The sequence below is a fragment of the Pithys albifrons genome, chromosome 9 (genome assembly GCF_047495875.1).
Source record: "Pithys albifrons albifrons isolate INPA30051 chromosome 9, PitAlb_v1, whole genome shotgun sequence".
NCBI lineage: Eukaryota > Metazoa > Chordata > Aves > Passeriformes > Thamnophilidae > Pithys > Pithys albifrons.
The window spans coordinates 3004215-3017563 of NC_092466.1; the positions used below are offsets into that span (position 1 = coordinate 3004215).

The 13349-nt window shown below is 48.7% G+C and overlaps 1 protein-coding gene across 2 annotated transcripts in view; it reads right to left on the minus strand.

Annotated features, from left to right (window-relative positions):
- The window catches only part of DOCK1 (dedicator of cytokinesis 1), a 359613-nt gene that overhangs the window by 285894 nt on the left and 60370 nt on the right, over positions 1 to 13349 (minus strand). For both annotated transcript variants that reach the window (XM_071564200.1, XM_071564199.1), the window contains exons 16-20: positions 12291 to 12363; positions 10395 to 10498; positions 9826 to 10009; positions 5903 to 6000; positions 432 to 521 (exon numbers count right to left, since the gene is read on the minus strand). In XM_071564200.1, coding sequence (XP_071420301.1) covers positions 432 to 521; positions 5903 to 6000; positions 9826 to 10009; positions 10395 to 10498; positions 12291 to 12363 — 549 coding nt within the window. The remainder of the gene's footprint in view (positions 1 to 431; positions 522 to 5902; positions 6001 to 9825; positions 10010 to 10394; positions 10499 to 12290; positions 12364 to 13349) is intronic.

Genomic DNA, 13349 nt, shown 5'->3' on the forward strand with positions numbered 1-13349 from the left:
CTGAAAAAACAGCATCATTATTGCATTATTCTAAAAAATCAAAGAAATAAATACAAATTGGTTTGCCCATTATTCCCCTTTCTTTTCAGAGAGGACACATTAAACACACAACCTGTGGCTTTTGATTATCCTCCCAATATATTAATATTAATTTTTCCTCTGCAAACTCCTTGCTCATACCCAAGTTTTCTGTTCTAAGCAGAAACTTTCTGTTTCTGTCCCAAGACTGGATTTGATTCCTCCCTTATTTTCTGGGAGCATGACATGATGTAATCCAGCCCTTTGGATCAAGTTCAACTGAATCTACAAATAAAATATTTCAATTAAATAATAATTAACAGTTCTGGTTCATCAGTAAACTTTATTCTGTGCTTCACCCCATGATTGCCTCATTTATTCCCCATTTCAGTCCATCCCCAAGGCAAACTCACCAAAGCATCAAACACTAAAGTGTCAAAGGTGTCGCTCTCTGAATTCTCCATCATGATGTTAAAAAGTGCATCCAGTGTGTCCTGAAGAAACTACAAACAAACACAAAGTTCATCATATTTTAAAGGGAAAATCAGCTTCAGGTTTCACACAGGTTTGCACGGATGGAAGCAAATCTAAGATTGAAATTAGCTGCAAAAAGGAAAAGTTCACGTTTTTCTTCTCAGCAGATTATTTTTTAGTGAGGTTGATTATCTGCACACACATTATTGGTCAAACAGGAGGAAAAAAAGTCAGAACTCACACTTGGTAAAGCTGAACAAGGAGTTTAATGTATTATAATGGATAAAAGAAACCTATTTCCAGGATCATGCACTGCTGAGAAGTTCATGTTTCCCAGCACAAACCAGAGAAGCAACTGAGGCTCATGCCAATAAATCCAGTTATTCTGAGCAGCTTTGGAGCTGAGCAGTGCAACATTCCCAGCCAGCTCCTGCTCAGAGCCACAATTCCACAGGGATCACACATGCAGGAGAGGGAAGCAGAGCACACAACCTCAAAATACAGAGGAAGGTCTTCAGCACCCTCAGCTGTGGAGGGTAAGCAGGGCAGTGCCAGGGGATCCACTCAAGCTCTGTGATGATGCCAGGATGTCCTCCCAGTGCCAGCCACAACCCACACACAGCCCAGAAACACTCAGCAGTGGTACCAGCACAGGGTTCTGTGCTTTGTTCCTCCAGCTGACACAACAAGGCTGTCCCAGGGCACAGGAAGGATGGATGGTGGGCTCAGGTTGGGTTAGTGTTGGCTGAGAAAGAAGGATTGTTCCAGCACATCTGGCTCCAGGGAATCACACACTGGGTTGGGTTGGAAGGGACCTTAAGGCTCATCTCATCCCCAATAATCAGGGCTGGGAGGGGTTTGTGGTGGGCAAACAGCTGCTGGAGGGTCCCCTTCCCTCCTCTGCACTGCCACCACACAGTTGACCAACCCAATGGTTTTTAAAGCAGTTTATAGGCAAGATGGATTGAAACCCTGTGTCATCCTGAGGATGGTTCCAGAGCAGTGGATTGGTTTAAAAATCAGGGAATCTTAGTTTGGGTTGGAAGAGACATTAAATCCCACCCAGTGCCACCCCTGCCATGGGCAGGGACACCTCCCACCAGCCCAGGGTGCTCCAAGCCCTGTCCAGCCTGGTCTGGGACACTCCCAGGGCTGGGGCAGCCACAGCTGCTCTGGGCACCTGTGCCAGGGCCTGCCCACCCTCCCAGCCAGGAATTCCTTCCCAAAATCTGTTATAAACCAGCACATGGAATCCTGGAATTGTTTGGGTTGTAAGGGACCTCAAAGCCCACCCAGTGCCACCCCTGCCATGGGCAGGGACACCTCCCACCAGCCCAGGCTGCTCCAAGCCCTGTCCAACCTGGCCTGGGACACTCCCAGGGATGGGGCAGCCACAGCTTCTCTGGGCACCTGTGCCAGGGCCTGCCCACCCTCCCAGCCAGGAATTCCTTCCCAAAACCCAATATAAACCAGCACATGGAATCCTGGAATTGTTTGGGTTGGAAGGGACCCCAAAGCCCACCCAGTGCCACCCCTGCCATGGGCAAGGACACCTCCCACCAGCCCAGGATGCTCCAAGCCCTGTCCAGCCTGGCCTGGGACACTCCCAGGGATGGGGCAGCCACAGCTTCTCTGGGCACCTGTGCCAGGGTCTGCCCACCCTCAGAGGGAATTAAAATGAAGCAAAAATGGTTTCAGCTCTGTAGACTTGACAAGGTGTAGCTGGGGAAGAACATCTCAACAGGCAGAAGGGAATCAATTCCTGAGATTGCAGCAACACAGATGGATTATACACCCTGTGGGAGAGATGGAAAACCAGCCTGGCTCCCACCCCTGAAAATGGTCATCTGTGCAGTGGATCTCCTGCATCAAACACAATTCACCTGATCTACTAAATCTACAAACACATGCCAGGATTCAACCTCCATTCAGCAGCTGAATTTCACAACAAGTGAACACTGAACCAGTTTGTGCTACCAACCCATGTGGATGAAAATCCAGAAAAGCCCAAATTCTTGCAGTTGATTTTAGGCTTCAGTCCTGGGGGAGATCCAGGACATAATTTCACTACATGATTTAGAGGAAAAAAAACCTCTATCACCTTCTGACAGTGCTGTTTGCTCCATTACAGATGTGCAATTAAAGCACATTCAAAGTTGGACTCAATATTCTAAAGGCTGAACTAAGTGATCTTGGAGGTTTCTCCCAATCTAAATAATTGTGGAATTCTAAATGACTCTGTGATTTAACCAACTGACAGGAAGGAAAGAGCAAAGCACAGCTTGGAGCCTCAGCAGGAGAAGTCTGAAGAGAAGTTGCACTCTCAGGTCCCACACTCTGAGTGCCACTGGAACCAAAGAGGGACTGAAGGCTCTGGCATGGCTGATCTTCAGTTCACATTCAGGCATCACAGAATCATAGAACAGAATCATAGAACCAGCTGGGTTGGAAGAGAACTCTGAGATCATCAAGTCCAACCCTTGATCCAACCCCACTGTGATCACCAGCCCAGGGCACTCTGTGCCCTGGGCTGGTGATCACAGTGGGGTTGGATCAAGATGTGTTGGATTCTCGCTCAGTGCCACATCCATTGGATTGGAAAAGACCTCTGAGATCATCAAGTCCAACCCTTGATCCAACCCACTGTGATCACAGAGTGCCCTGGGCTGGTGATCACAGTGGGGTTGGATCAAGATGTGTTGGATTCTCACTCAGTGCCACATCCATTGGATTGGAAAAGACCTCTGAGATCATCAAGTCCAACCCTTGATCCAACCCCACTGTGATCACAGAGTGCCCTGGGCTGGTGATCACAGTGGGGTTGGATCAAGATGTGGTGGATTCTCACTCAGTCCCACATCCATTGGATTGGAAAAGACCTCTGAGATCATCAAGTCCAACCCTTGATCCAACCCCACTGTGATCACAGAGTGCCCTGGGCTGGTGATCACAGTGGGGTTGGATCAAGATGTGTTGGATTCTCACTCAGTGCCACATCCATTGGATTGGAAAAGACCTCTGAGATCATCAAGTCCAACCCTTGATCCAACCCCACTGTGATCACAGAGTGCCCTGGGCTGGTGATCACAGTGGGGTTGGATCAAGATGTGTTGGATTCTCACTCAGTCCCACATCCATTGGATTGGAAAAGACCTCTGAGATCATCAAGTCCAACCCTTGATCCAACCCCACTGTGATCACAGAGTGCCCTGGGCTGGTGATCACAGTGGGGTTGGATCAAGATGTGTTGGATTCTCACTCAGTGCCACATCCATTGGATTGGAAAAGACCTCTGAGATCATCAAGTCCAACCCTTGATCCAACCCCACTTTGATCACCAGATCATGGCACTGCCACATCCAGTCTCAAACACCTCCAGGGATGGGGAATCCACCCCCTCTCTGGGCAGCCCATTCCAATCCCTGAGCTCTCTCTCTCTGCAAAGAATTTCTTCCTGATATCCAACCTACACCTCCTCCCCTGGCAGAGCTCAAGCCGTGCCCTCTTGTCCTACACACTGACTTTCACCAGCAGAGTTCAAGTTTTAAAGCTGCTCCCAAGGACTTGAGGTGCCAGCAAGGAGAGCACAGAAGAGCTGCCTGTGCTGTGTGGAGTGGCAGGACAACATTTCTCAGGTGGCAGGAATAATTTCTACACTATTACTTTACATTCTCATATTCTAAAGAGTCTCTGCACAAATGGAGCTGAAACCTCTGGGAAAGGGAGATAACATTGACTGTTCCCAGAGTGTGGGGAAGCTGCAAATCACAGAATGGGTATCTTGGCTGATCTCTACTTAGCAATAAATGAACACCAGTAGGCAAAGGCCTTTTACTGGGACTTTTAAGAAGCAGCCTAACAGAAAATATGAATATGTTTTATCACATCAATACTTTAATATATACAGACTGTACCATGCATTTGAAAACCTGAAGGACAAAAAGAACTGGGGGAATAGAAAGGAACAGTTACAAACTCGATGCTGCAACAGAGAAGGCTGCACAAAGATTCTGTAACAGAGGGGTGAGGTGCACAGAGGGCCTCTAAAAAGGGATAAAAATGGTGATGGAACAACATTAAACATTCCCACATGGCTGAAGTCACTTCAAGCTGACACTCCTTGTGCTTCTGTGACCCAAATAAAAACCCACTGGTGTAAGGAAACAACACTGAAGGGTCACCTGTCCCCAATACATCTTTTGACACTCTTTTAGCCTTGATTTATTACAACCCATTCAATGAAGTCCCAGCCTCCCCTTTCCCACAGCTAAATCTGCCTTTCTGTAGGGCTCTACAAACACTCAGTGGCCTTGGCAAATCTCAATAACTTGACTCAGTGTCCCAGTTCAGCAGGAGGGACCAGCTAACCCTGTGTGGGGGTGATCAAAGCTGTGTATTCTACCCCCTCTATTCATTCCCCAAGGACAATGGGCCATTAGCAGCAGCTGCTCAGGGAGCCATTGGCACCTTCACACTCAGCCTGAGGGGGGCGGAGCTGCCAATGGGCCATCAACAGTTCAACACCCCCTGGCTCCCAGAGTTAATCACCCATTGTGTGAGTCCCCGCCCAGGGGGAGGGACTGGGTGCTCCCTGAGGGCACATAAGTGGTGGGTAAGAAGACCTTGGGAACTTCTCGTCGGATCCAGAGGAGCAGCAGGACCTCGACAGGAGGAGATCCCCGCTCTCACCCAGACCACAGCCCTCGCCTGCACCAACAGGTTTTTCTTTTCCTTTTGCTCTGGACTTGGGGGAACCACAGGGGTCTCAGCACAAGGGCAAACAAACCCCCTTGGGTTTGTGCCCCAGGACACTGGGTTATACTGCTGGGGTTTTGTGAGTTGAAAGCAATTTCCCTTTCGTGTCAGTGTTTTTAGTGTAATATTATTATTAAATTTTAGCTCTGACTTATAATCTCTCTCGTGGTGAGTTCATTTCCCCTGCTGGCTCACCTTTAAACCAGCACACTCAGCCAAATATCTCCAGAAGTATTTAAAAAACAAAAAAGTAACAGCAACACACAGTGGGATTGCACTGCACACCCACATATTAAAAATACATTTAATAGCACCACGTAAGGCTTGTGAGATGCTCTGATCTTGCACAGAAAAACAACTTTACCTTCATTTATCTGCATAGAAAACTTGACCAAAGTGCTAAAAAAACCCAACCTAATTTCTCAGAAATGAGCATTTTGTGTGTGTTTTATCAGCCCTCAGCATCTGCAATGCCCTGTGAGGGCAGGGAGAGGGGCAGCACCTCCTGCAGGCTGAGATGTCTGGGGACAATTCCATGTGCAAGTCAGGCCAAGGAGGGAGTGTGGGGAACAAAAGAAAAAATATAAATACCCCAAAATACAGGATCTGGGAAAATTCTGATAGCAAATTTATTTTTAAAGAAATGAACTTTTACCTTCACCACTTCACCACCATCCACTTTCATGAGCTGCTTCAGGTTCTGCTGCAGCAGGTTCGTGTTGGATCTCCACTTCAGAAGTCCCAGGAGATCAACTGGGAACAAGAAACCCAATTTTATTATGCAGGATATTTCCCTTCCCTCACTCCCCACAACCAACACCCAGGACAAAGAGTTTTACTTCCTTAGCTCAGCCTTTCTCACTGGACAACAACATATTTCTGGCACTCTCTGACACTGCAGAAAACTTGTCCAATCCTTCTACCATGACAGAGCTGTGAAAGGCTCTCAGAAAAGCAGCCAGGTTTTGAAATATCAGCATGGAAATCTAGGCCAAGGGAGTCTGCTCGCTGGGGTTTCACTTGTTGTACACAACAGTTGTGTGTTTAGAGAAAGATGCCAAAATGAAATTAGTCAGCCACCAACACAGTCGTATCCACAGGGCAGTGACTCCCCCAGCACTGAATGTTTCCAGCTCCTTTGCTCTCACTGCAGGAGCTGAAAGGGAAATAAGGCACGAGGCAGAGAGTTGGAAAGGAAATTAATTCAGGGATGAGCATCTCGCAGAGTCCCAAACTGCTGGGCTGCCCCCAAGCGATGCCACCCAGGGTACAGGGCACACCGTGCCAATGGTCTCACCCCCAAATCCTGCATTGTTGACAGGGTGGCATTCCAGGATTCCCTGGGAAATCAGGGAATGAAGAAGGGAACTCTGTGAGGCATTTGCAAGTTTCCTTTAGGGAAAATTCATGGGGAACTCACAGCTGGGGATGGCCTGAAAGCAGCAGCACAGCGGGAAAGGTCATCACCCACCCTGGGGCCAGTAGGTTAAACCCAGCCCAGCGGGTTAAACCCAGCCCAGTGGGTTAAAATCACCAGGTTAAACTCAGCAGGTTATACCCAGCCCAGCGGGTTAAACCCAGCCCAGCGGGTTAAATCCAGCCCAGCGGGTTAAACTCAGCAGGTTAAACCCAGTCCAGCGGGTTAAACTCAGCAGGTTAAACCCAGTCCAGCGGGTTAAACTCAGCAGGTTAAATCCAGCCCAGCGGGTTAAATCCAGCCCAGAGGGTTGATTAAATCCAGCCAGTTAAACCCAGCGCAGCGGGTTAAACCCAGCCCAGTGTGTTAAACCCAGCCCAGCGACCAGTTAAACCCAGGTCAGTGAGTCAAACTCAGCAGGTTAAACCCAGCCCAGCACATTAGTTAAACCCAGGTCAGTGAGTCAAACTCAGCAGGTTAAACCCAGCCCAGCACATTAGTTAAACCCAGGTCAGTGAGTCAAACTCAGCAGGTTAAACCCAGCCCAGCGGGTTAAACTCAGCAGGTTAAACCCAGCCCAGTGGGTTAGTTAAACTCAGCCCAGCGGGTTAAACTCAGCAGGTTAAACCCAGCCCAGTGGGTTGGTTAAACCCAGCCCAGCGGGTTAAACTCAGCAGGTTAAACCCAGTCCAGCAGGTTAAACTCAGCAGGTTAAACCCAGCCCAGTGGGTTGGTTAAACCGAGCCCAGCGGGTTAAACTCAGCAGGTTAAACCCAGCCCAGTGGGTTGGTTAAACCCAGGTCAGTGAGTCAAACTCAGCAGGTTAAACCCAGCCCAGTGAGTTAAGTTAAACCCAGCTCAGCGGGTTAGGTTAAACCCAGCCCAGCTGGTTAGGTTAAACCCAGCCCAGTGAGTTAGGTTAAAGCCAGCCCAGCAGGTTAGGTTATACCCAGCCCAGTGAGTTAGGTTAAACCCAGCCCAGCAGGTTAGGTTAAACCCAGCCCCAACCCCCCCACGCTCATCTTGCCTCAGCCAGAGGAAGAAAGAACTATAATAGATGACCAAAAGGAGAAAAATGTCTTTTGGCTGAACATTTTGGTAAATGAGGATAATCATGGAGTTTTACTGCCTTATTTTTAGCAAACTTAAAGGAAGAATTTTAAACAATAACTATAGAAAACTTAAAATCAGCTTCAGAAATTATCATGTGAAGAGCAGTGCCAATTTTCAGATGAAAACTGGTATTTGAGGGAGGAATTTAATGATGAGTTTTTGGTTTGTTCCCTTTCTAAACTGCTTAAGGCCAGGTGGTGATCTTGTTTATCGATGCCATAATGTTCTGAAGAAAGAGAAAAGACTTTGGCAACTTGGAGAAAAAGTTTCACAGACAACACAATTAACAGCAACGTTAAATAAAGCTCAGTCCTTCACAACAAACTATATGTAAATTAAGCCTGAAAACGAAGCTCAGTCTTGATTTTAACACCAGTTCTGTGAAAGCAACATCAATATATTGATCACTGTGAAATACTTTAATTACTAACAAGCACTAGGGGGGAAAACCACCCAGTTATGACAAAAAGCTCAATCCCTGCATTCCACACCCCCCTCAATGTGCTGCTGTTTGATACAATCCCATGTTTGGCTCTGAAATCCTAAAAGCATCTCTCAGTTTGCTGCTCAGCACCCTCTCAGGTGCAAGCCTGGCACACTGCAGTGCTCTGCTGTGCCCTGAATGTGAAACACGTGCCCTGTGCCAATGCAATAAACTCCCAGTTGCCTCCCGAGCTGCACCAGAGTGGGCACATTCCCCCTGGGCACGGGGGAACTCAGCAATGTGCCAACATCACCAGCCACCCCCACGCCAAGCCCAGCTCCCAGCTGATCCATCCCCTCTCCTGAGTCACCACAACCCCTTCCCTGTTCCCTGGTTCCCTGGCATGACTCACTCCAGCTCAGGACCCACCCACACTCCTGGAGCAGCCACCAGAACAAGGAGCACTCCATGGCAACCAGGCACAGAAATGACACACATGGGAAATCACAGAATCATAGAATGGATTTGGGTTGGAAAAGACCTCCGAGATCATCAAGTTCAACCCTTGGTCCAACTCCAGTCCCTTTACCAGATCATGGCACTCAGTGCCACGGCCAAGCTCAGGTTAAAAACCTTTGGGGAATCCACCTCCTCTCTGGGCTGGAGCAGGTCCAGAGAAGAGCAACAAGGCTGGAGAAGGGACTGGATGTGGCACTGAGTGTCCTCTGAAACACCTCCAGGGACAGAGAATCCAACATGTCTTGATCCAACCTCACTGTGATCACCAGCCCAGGGCACAGAGTGCCAGAGTGATCCCAGTGGGGTTGGATCAAGGGTTGGACTTGATGATCTCAGAGGTCTCTTCCAACCCAAGTGAGAAGAGCAACGAGGCTGGAGAAGGGACTGGAGCACAAGTGCTGTGGGGAGAGGCTGAGGGAGCTGGGGGTGTTCAGCCTGGAGAAGAGGAGGCTCAGAGGTGACCTCAGCACTGTCTGGAACTGCCTGAAGGGAAGTTCTGGCCAGGTGGGGGTTGGTCTCTTCTCCCAGGCACTCAGCAATAGGACAAGGGGGCATGATGGGCTCAAGCTCTGCCAGGGGAAATTGAAGTTGGAGAGCAGAAAAAACTTCTTTGCAGAGAGAGTGCTCAGGGATTGGAATGGGCTGCCCAGAGAGGGGGTGGATTCCCCATCCCTGGAGGTTTTTCAACTGAGCTTGGCCATGGCCCTGAGTGCCATGATCTGGTAAAGGGACTGGAGTTGGCCCAAGGGTTGGACTGGATGATCTCAGAGGTCTTTTCCAACCCAATCCATTCTGTGATTCTATGAGATACCACAGAGCCTGTTTCCAGCCCAAAAGTCTCACCACATGGCAAACAATCCCCCTGTGCCCATTGAACTTGGAATTCCTGTTTGCTCTCTCTCTGTGCTGCTTCCCAACAAAGCCAAGCAGAGAAAAGGCTGAGGGGGACACACAAACCCAGGAGATGCTTTGTCTGCACCCACAGAATTTAATGCAGGATAAACAACCACCATCCACCCAGAGAAAAAAGGGGATGGATAAGGCAGGAAACAGAACCCAAGTGCTCCTGTGAGGAGCAGAAGCTTCAGCAACTCCACGAACTCACCATTCTGGGTAAGTTTTGTTGAACAAACTAGAGTAGAAATCTGGAAGGAGTCTTTGCTGATGGTGCAGCTCCCAAGGTTCTGCATGCTCTTCCCTGTGGCTGAGTGGCCCTTTTCCTCCAGTTCTATCTTGGTGGAAGGCAGGCTCAGGTAGGTCGAGGCATCCTCCAGCTTCTTGGCTTCTGCCTACAGAGATGTTTGAAATACAACATGAGAAAACAGCCGGCAAGAACCTTGGTAATCATAAAATTTTAACATTTATCCTGGATTTTTTTAGGTTTGGAGACATCCAGTGGGACTTTGCAACAGAAATTCAGCACTGAGATTAGAGCCAAGATGTGATATTTAAAGGGCTACAGAAGGAACTTTTCCCAAGCCACAGAAGACTCAGTAACAAGTGCCTTGGAAATTAGAACTTCCCCAGAAAAACACATTCAAGTTCTAACCTTCAATCTGCCACATGCACAAACTGCACAGCACTTGCTATTTAGTTGTTTGATCTCCAGAACAGCTCAGGACACACTTTTCTGTGTTTCCCCAGAAGTCAGGCAGTGGAAAGACAAAACTCTACCTTGTACACTATAAGGTCATGTTCTCCATCTCTCAAAGTTGTCCCATCATATCTCATGAGCTTCACAAAGGCCAGGGCAAAGATTTTCTCAGATTTATCTTTGGCTGTTAAAAAAAAAAAGAAAAGACAAATCAGCACCTAATTAATTAATTAATTCTACAGACAGCAGCCCTAAATCTCAAAGACATGGATGACCACAGCAAAGATTCTCCTGTGAACAAAGTTCCTCAGGAAATGAGTTCAGTTTGCTCTGGTTCCAAATCAGTTGTCACAGGTTAAATAAAACCAAAGCAAGAGGGCAAAGAGAGATCACAAAGTTGGTGTAATCACCTTGAGACAGCCCCAGGAGCCTGTGAGAAAGCCCTGCAGCCCCAAGGAACAACCTCTTTTCAATATTTAGACAGTGGCCAATCTAATTATTTCAGCCATAAAAACACTTCTGACTCTACTAATATACAGCACACAACCATAATTTTGACACTAATGACACTGACTTCTGGCATTGTTTTCCTTACTAAGAATCATCCTCTAAACTAAGTAAATATTTTATTAATCAAGTTCCTTAATCCTAAAGTCTTTAACTTCCAATGTTAAGCCAAGTGCAAACTCTTTCACATTCCCACTGGTAAATATTTTCACTATTCCCTACCCACCCTACCTCTAAGATAAACAGTAGCACAACCCTTTGAGTTACTAAGAATTATTTGAATCACAGAATCCCAGACTATTCTGAGCTGGGAGGGACCCACAAGGATCATCAAGTCCAAATCCCAGACTATTCTGAGTTGGGACGGACCCACAAGAACCATCGAGTCCAACTCTTCAGTCAATGGCCCACACAGGGGATTGAACCCATGACCTTGGTGTTATTACAACCAAGTTTTAACCAGCTGAGCTCATCCCAGGGAAAGCTTTATTCCATTAGCAACCTAATAATAAATTCCTTGCATTCCCTTTCATAAATTCCTTTATTCCCTTTCATCTGACTTGGAGAAAAAAAATGGACAGGAAGATGTAAAGGGAAAAAGAAGCAGAAAAGAAGCAGGCAAGAAACTTAATCCTGCACTAAAATTCCAGCAGGAGTTACAGATTGGGAATGTCACGGTGTCCCAGTTCAGCAGGTGGGACCAGTTTATCCCTGTGTGGGTGTGACCAAAGCTGGGCATTTCAAACCCTCTGGGCCATTGCCCAGCAACTGTTCCCAATGGCTCATTGGCAGCAGCTGCCCAGGGCACAGCTGAGCCCTCAGGCTGGGAGCTGGCTGGGAAAGAAGCCTGGCAGAGGAGCTGGGAGAACTGCCCTGCAGGGACTCCTTGGCACCTCCACACCCACCTGAGGGCTCAGCTCTGCCCATGGGCCAGCAACCATTCCAAAAATCCCCCCTGACTGCCAGAGTCAGATCCCCCAGTGTGGAACTCCCTGCCCTGGGGGAGGCATTGGGGGCTCCCACTCCAGCCTGAGGGGAGACAATCTGGGGGTTTGGGGACTTGGGGAACCACTCATTGGATCCAGAGGAGGAGCAGCCCCTGGCCAGGAGGAGACCACCACTCTGGCCCAGACTGTGCCATCATCTGCACCAACAGGTTTGTCCCTTCCTTTTCCTTTGGACTCGAAGGCACCACGTGGGGCTCAGCACAGGGGCCACCAAACCCCCTTGTGTTTGTGCCCCAGGGGGCTGGGTTGGACTGCTGGGCTTGGGGGTTAAACCCAATTTCTCTTTGTGTCATTGCATTTATTGCAATATTTTTATTAAATTGTAATTCTGATTTATAATCTCTCCTGAGTTGGTTTCATTTCTCCTGCTGGTTTACCTTTAAACCAGCACACCTGGCTGTTGGAGGAGATTTTGGCACTAGCCAAGGACAAGGATCTCCAAGCAGAGGTTGAGTTACTCACAGTCCTGCGAGGAGCGGTGGCGGAAGGTGAACCTCAGGTGGCTCCGGTTCACGTCCTCGATGGGGATGGCGACCTGCACGTGGTGACAAACACTCAGCACAGTGCCCAAAGTCTCAGCCAGGCACCTGCCAGAAACACCTGGCACTTCCAAAGAACCTGATGTTTCCAAAGCCCAGCAGCACATCTGGGTTTGTGCCACTGCCCTGAAGACACTTTCTGTCCACGGATGCACCAAAAGCCCCTTTGGACTCGGTGGGGTGGGGAGCAGATGGAATCCCTCAGCACACAGACCCTGCTCCCAGTGCCCACAGCCAGCCAGGACGTGTTTCACAGAGCCAACATCACCCAAAATTGCACTTGGGGACAAGGGTTATAACCCAAGCAAACTGACCAACTTAATCAGCCAGATCCCAAACCAGTGATCATAGAATCATAGAATGGATTGGGTTGGAAAAGACCTCCAACATCATCGAGTCCAACCCTTGGTCCAACTCTAGTCCATTTACCAGATCATGGCACTCAGTGCCACGGCCAAGCTCAGCTGAAAAACCTCCAGGGATGGGGAATCCACCCCCTCTCTGGGCAGCCCATTCCAATCCCTGAGCACTCTCTCTGCAAAGAACTTTTTTCTGCTCTCCAACTTCAATTTCCCCTGGCAGAGCTTGAGCCCATCGTGCCCCCTTGTCCTATTGCTGAGTGCCTGGGAGAAGAGACCAACCCCCACCTGGCCACAACTTCCCTTCAGGCAGTTCCAGACAGTGCTGAGGTCACCTCTGAGCCTCCTCTTCTCCAGGCTGAACACCCCCAGCTCCCTCAGCCTCTCCCCACAGCACTTGTGCTCCAGTCCCTTCTCCAGCCTCGTTGCTCTTCTCACTTGGGTTGGAAGAGACCTCTGAGATCATCAAGTCCAGCCCTTGATCCAACCCCACTGGGATCACCAGCCCAGGGCACTCTGTGCCCTGGGCTGGTGATCCCAGTGGGGTTGGATCAAGACATGTTGGATTCTCCATCCCTGGAGGTGTTTAAGAGGACACTCAGTGCCACATCCAGTCCCTTCTC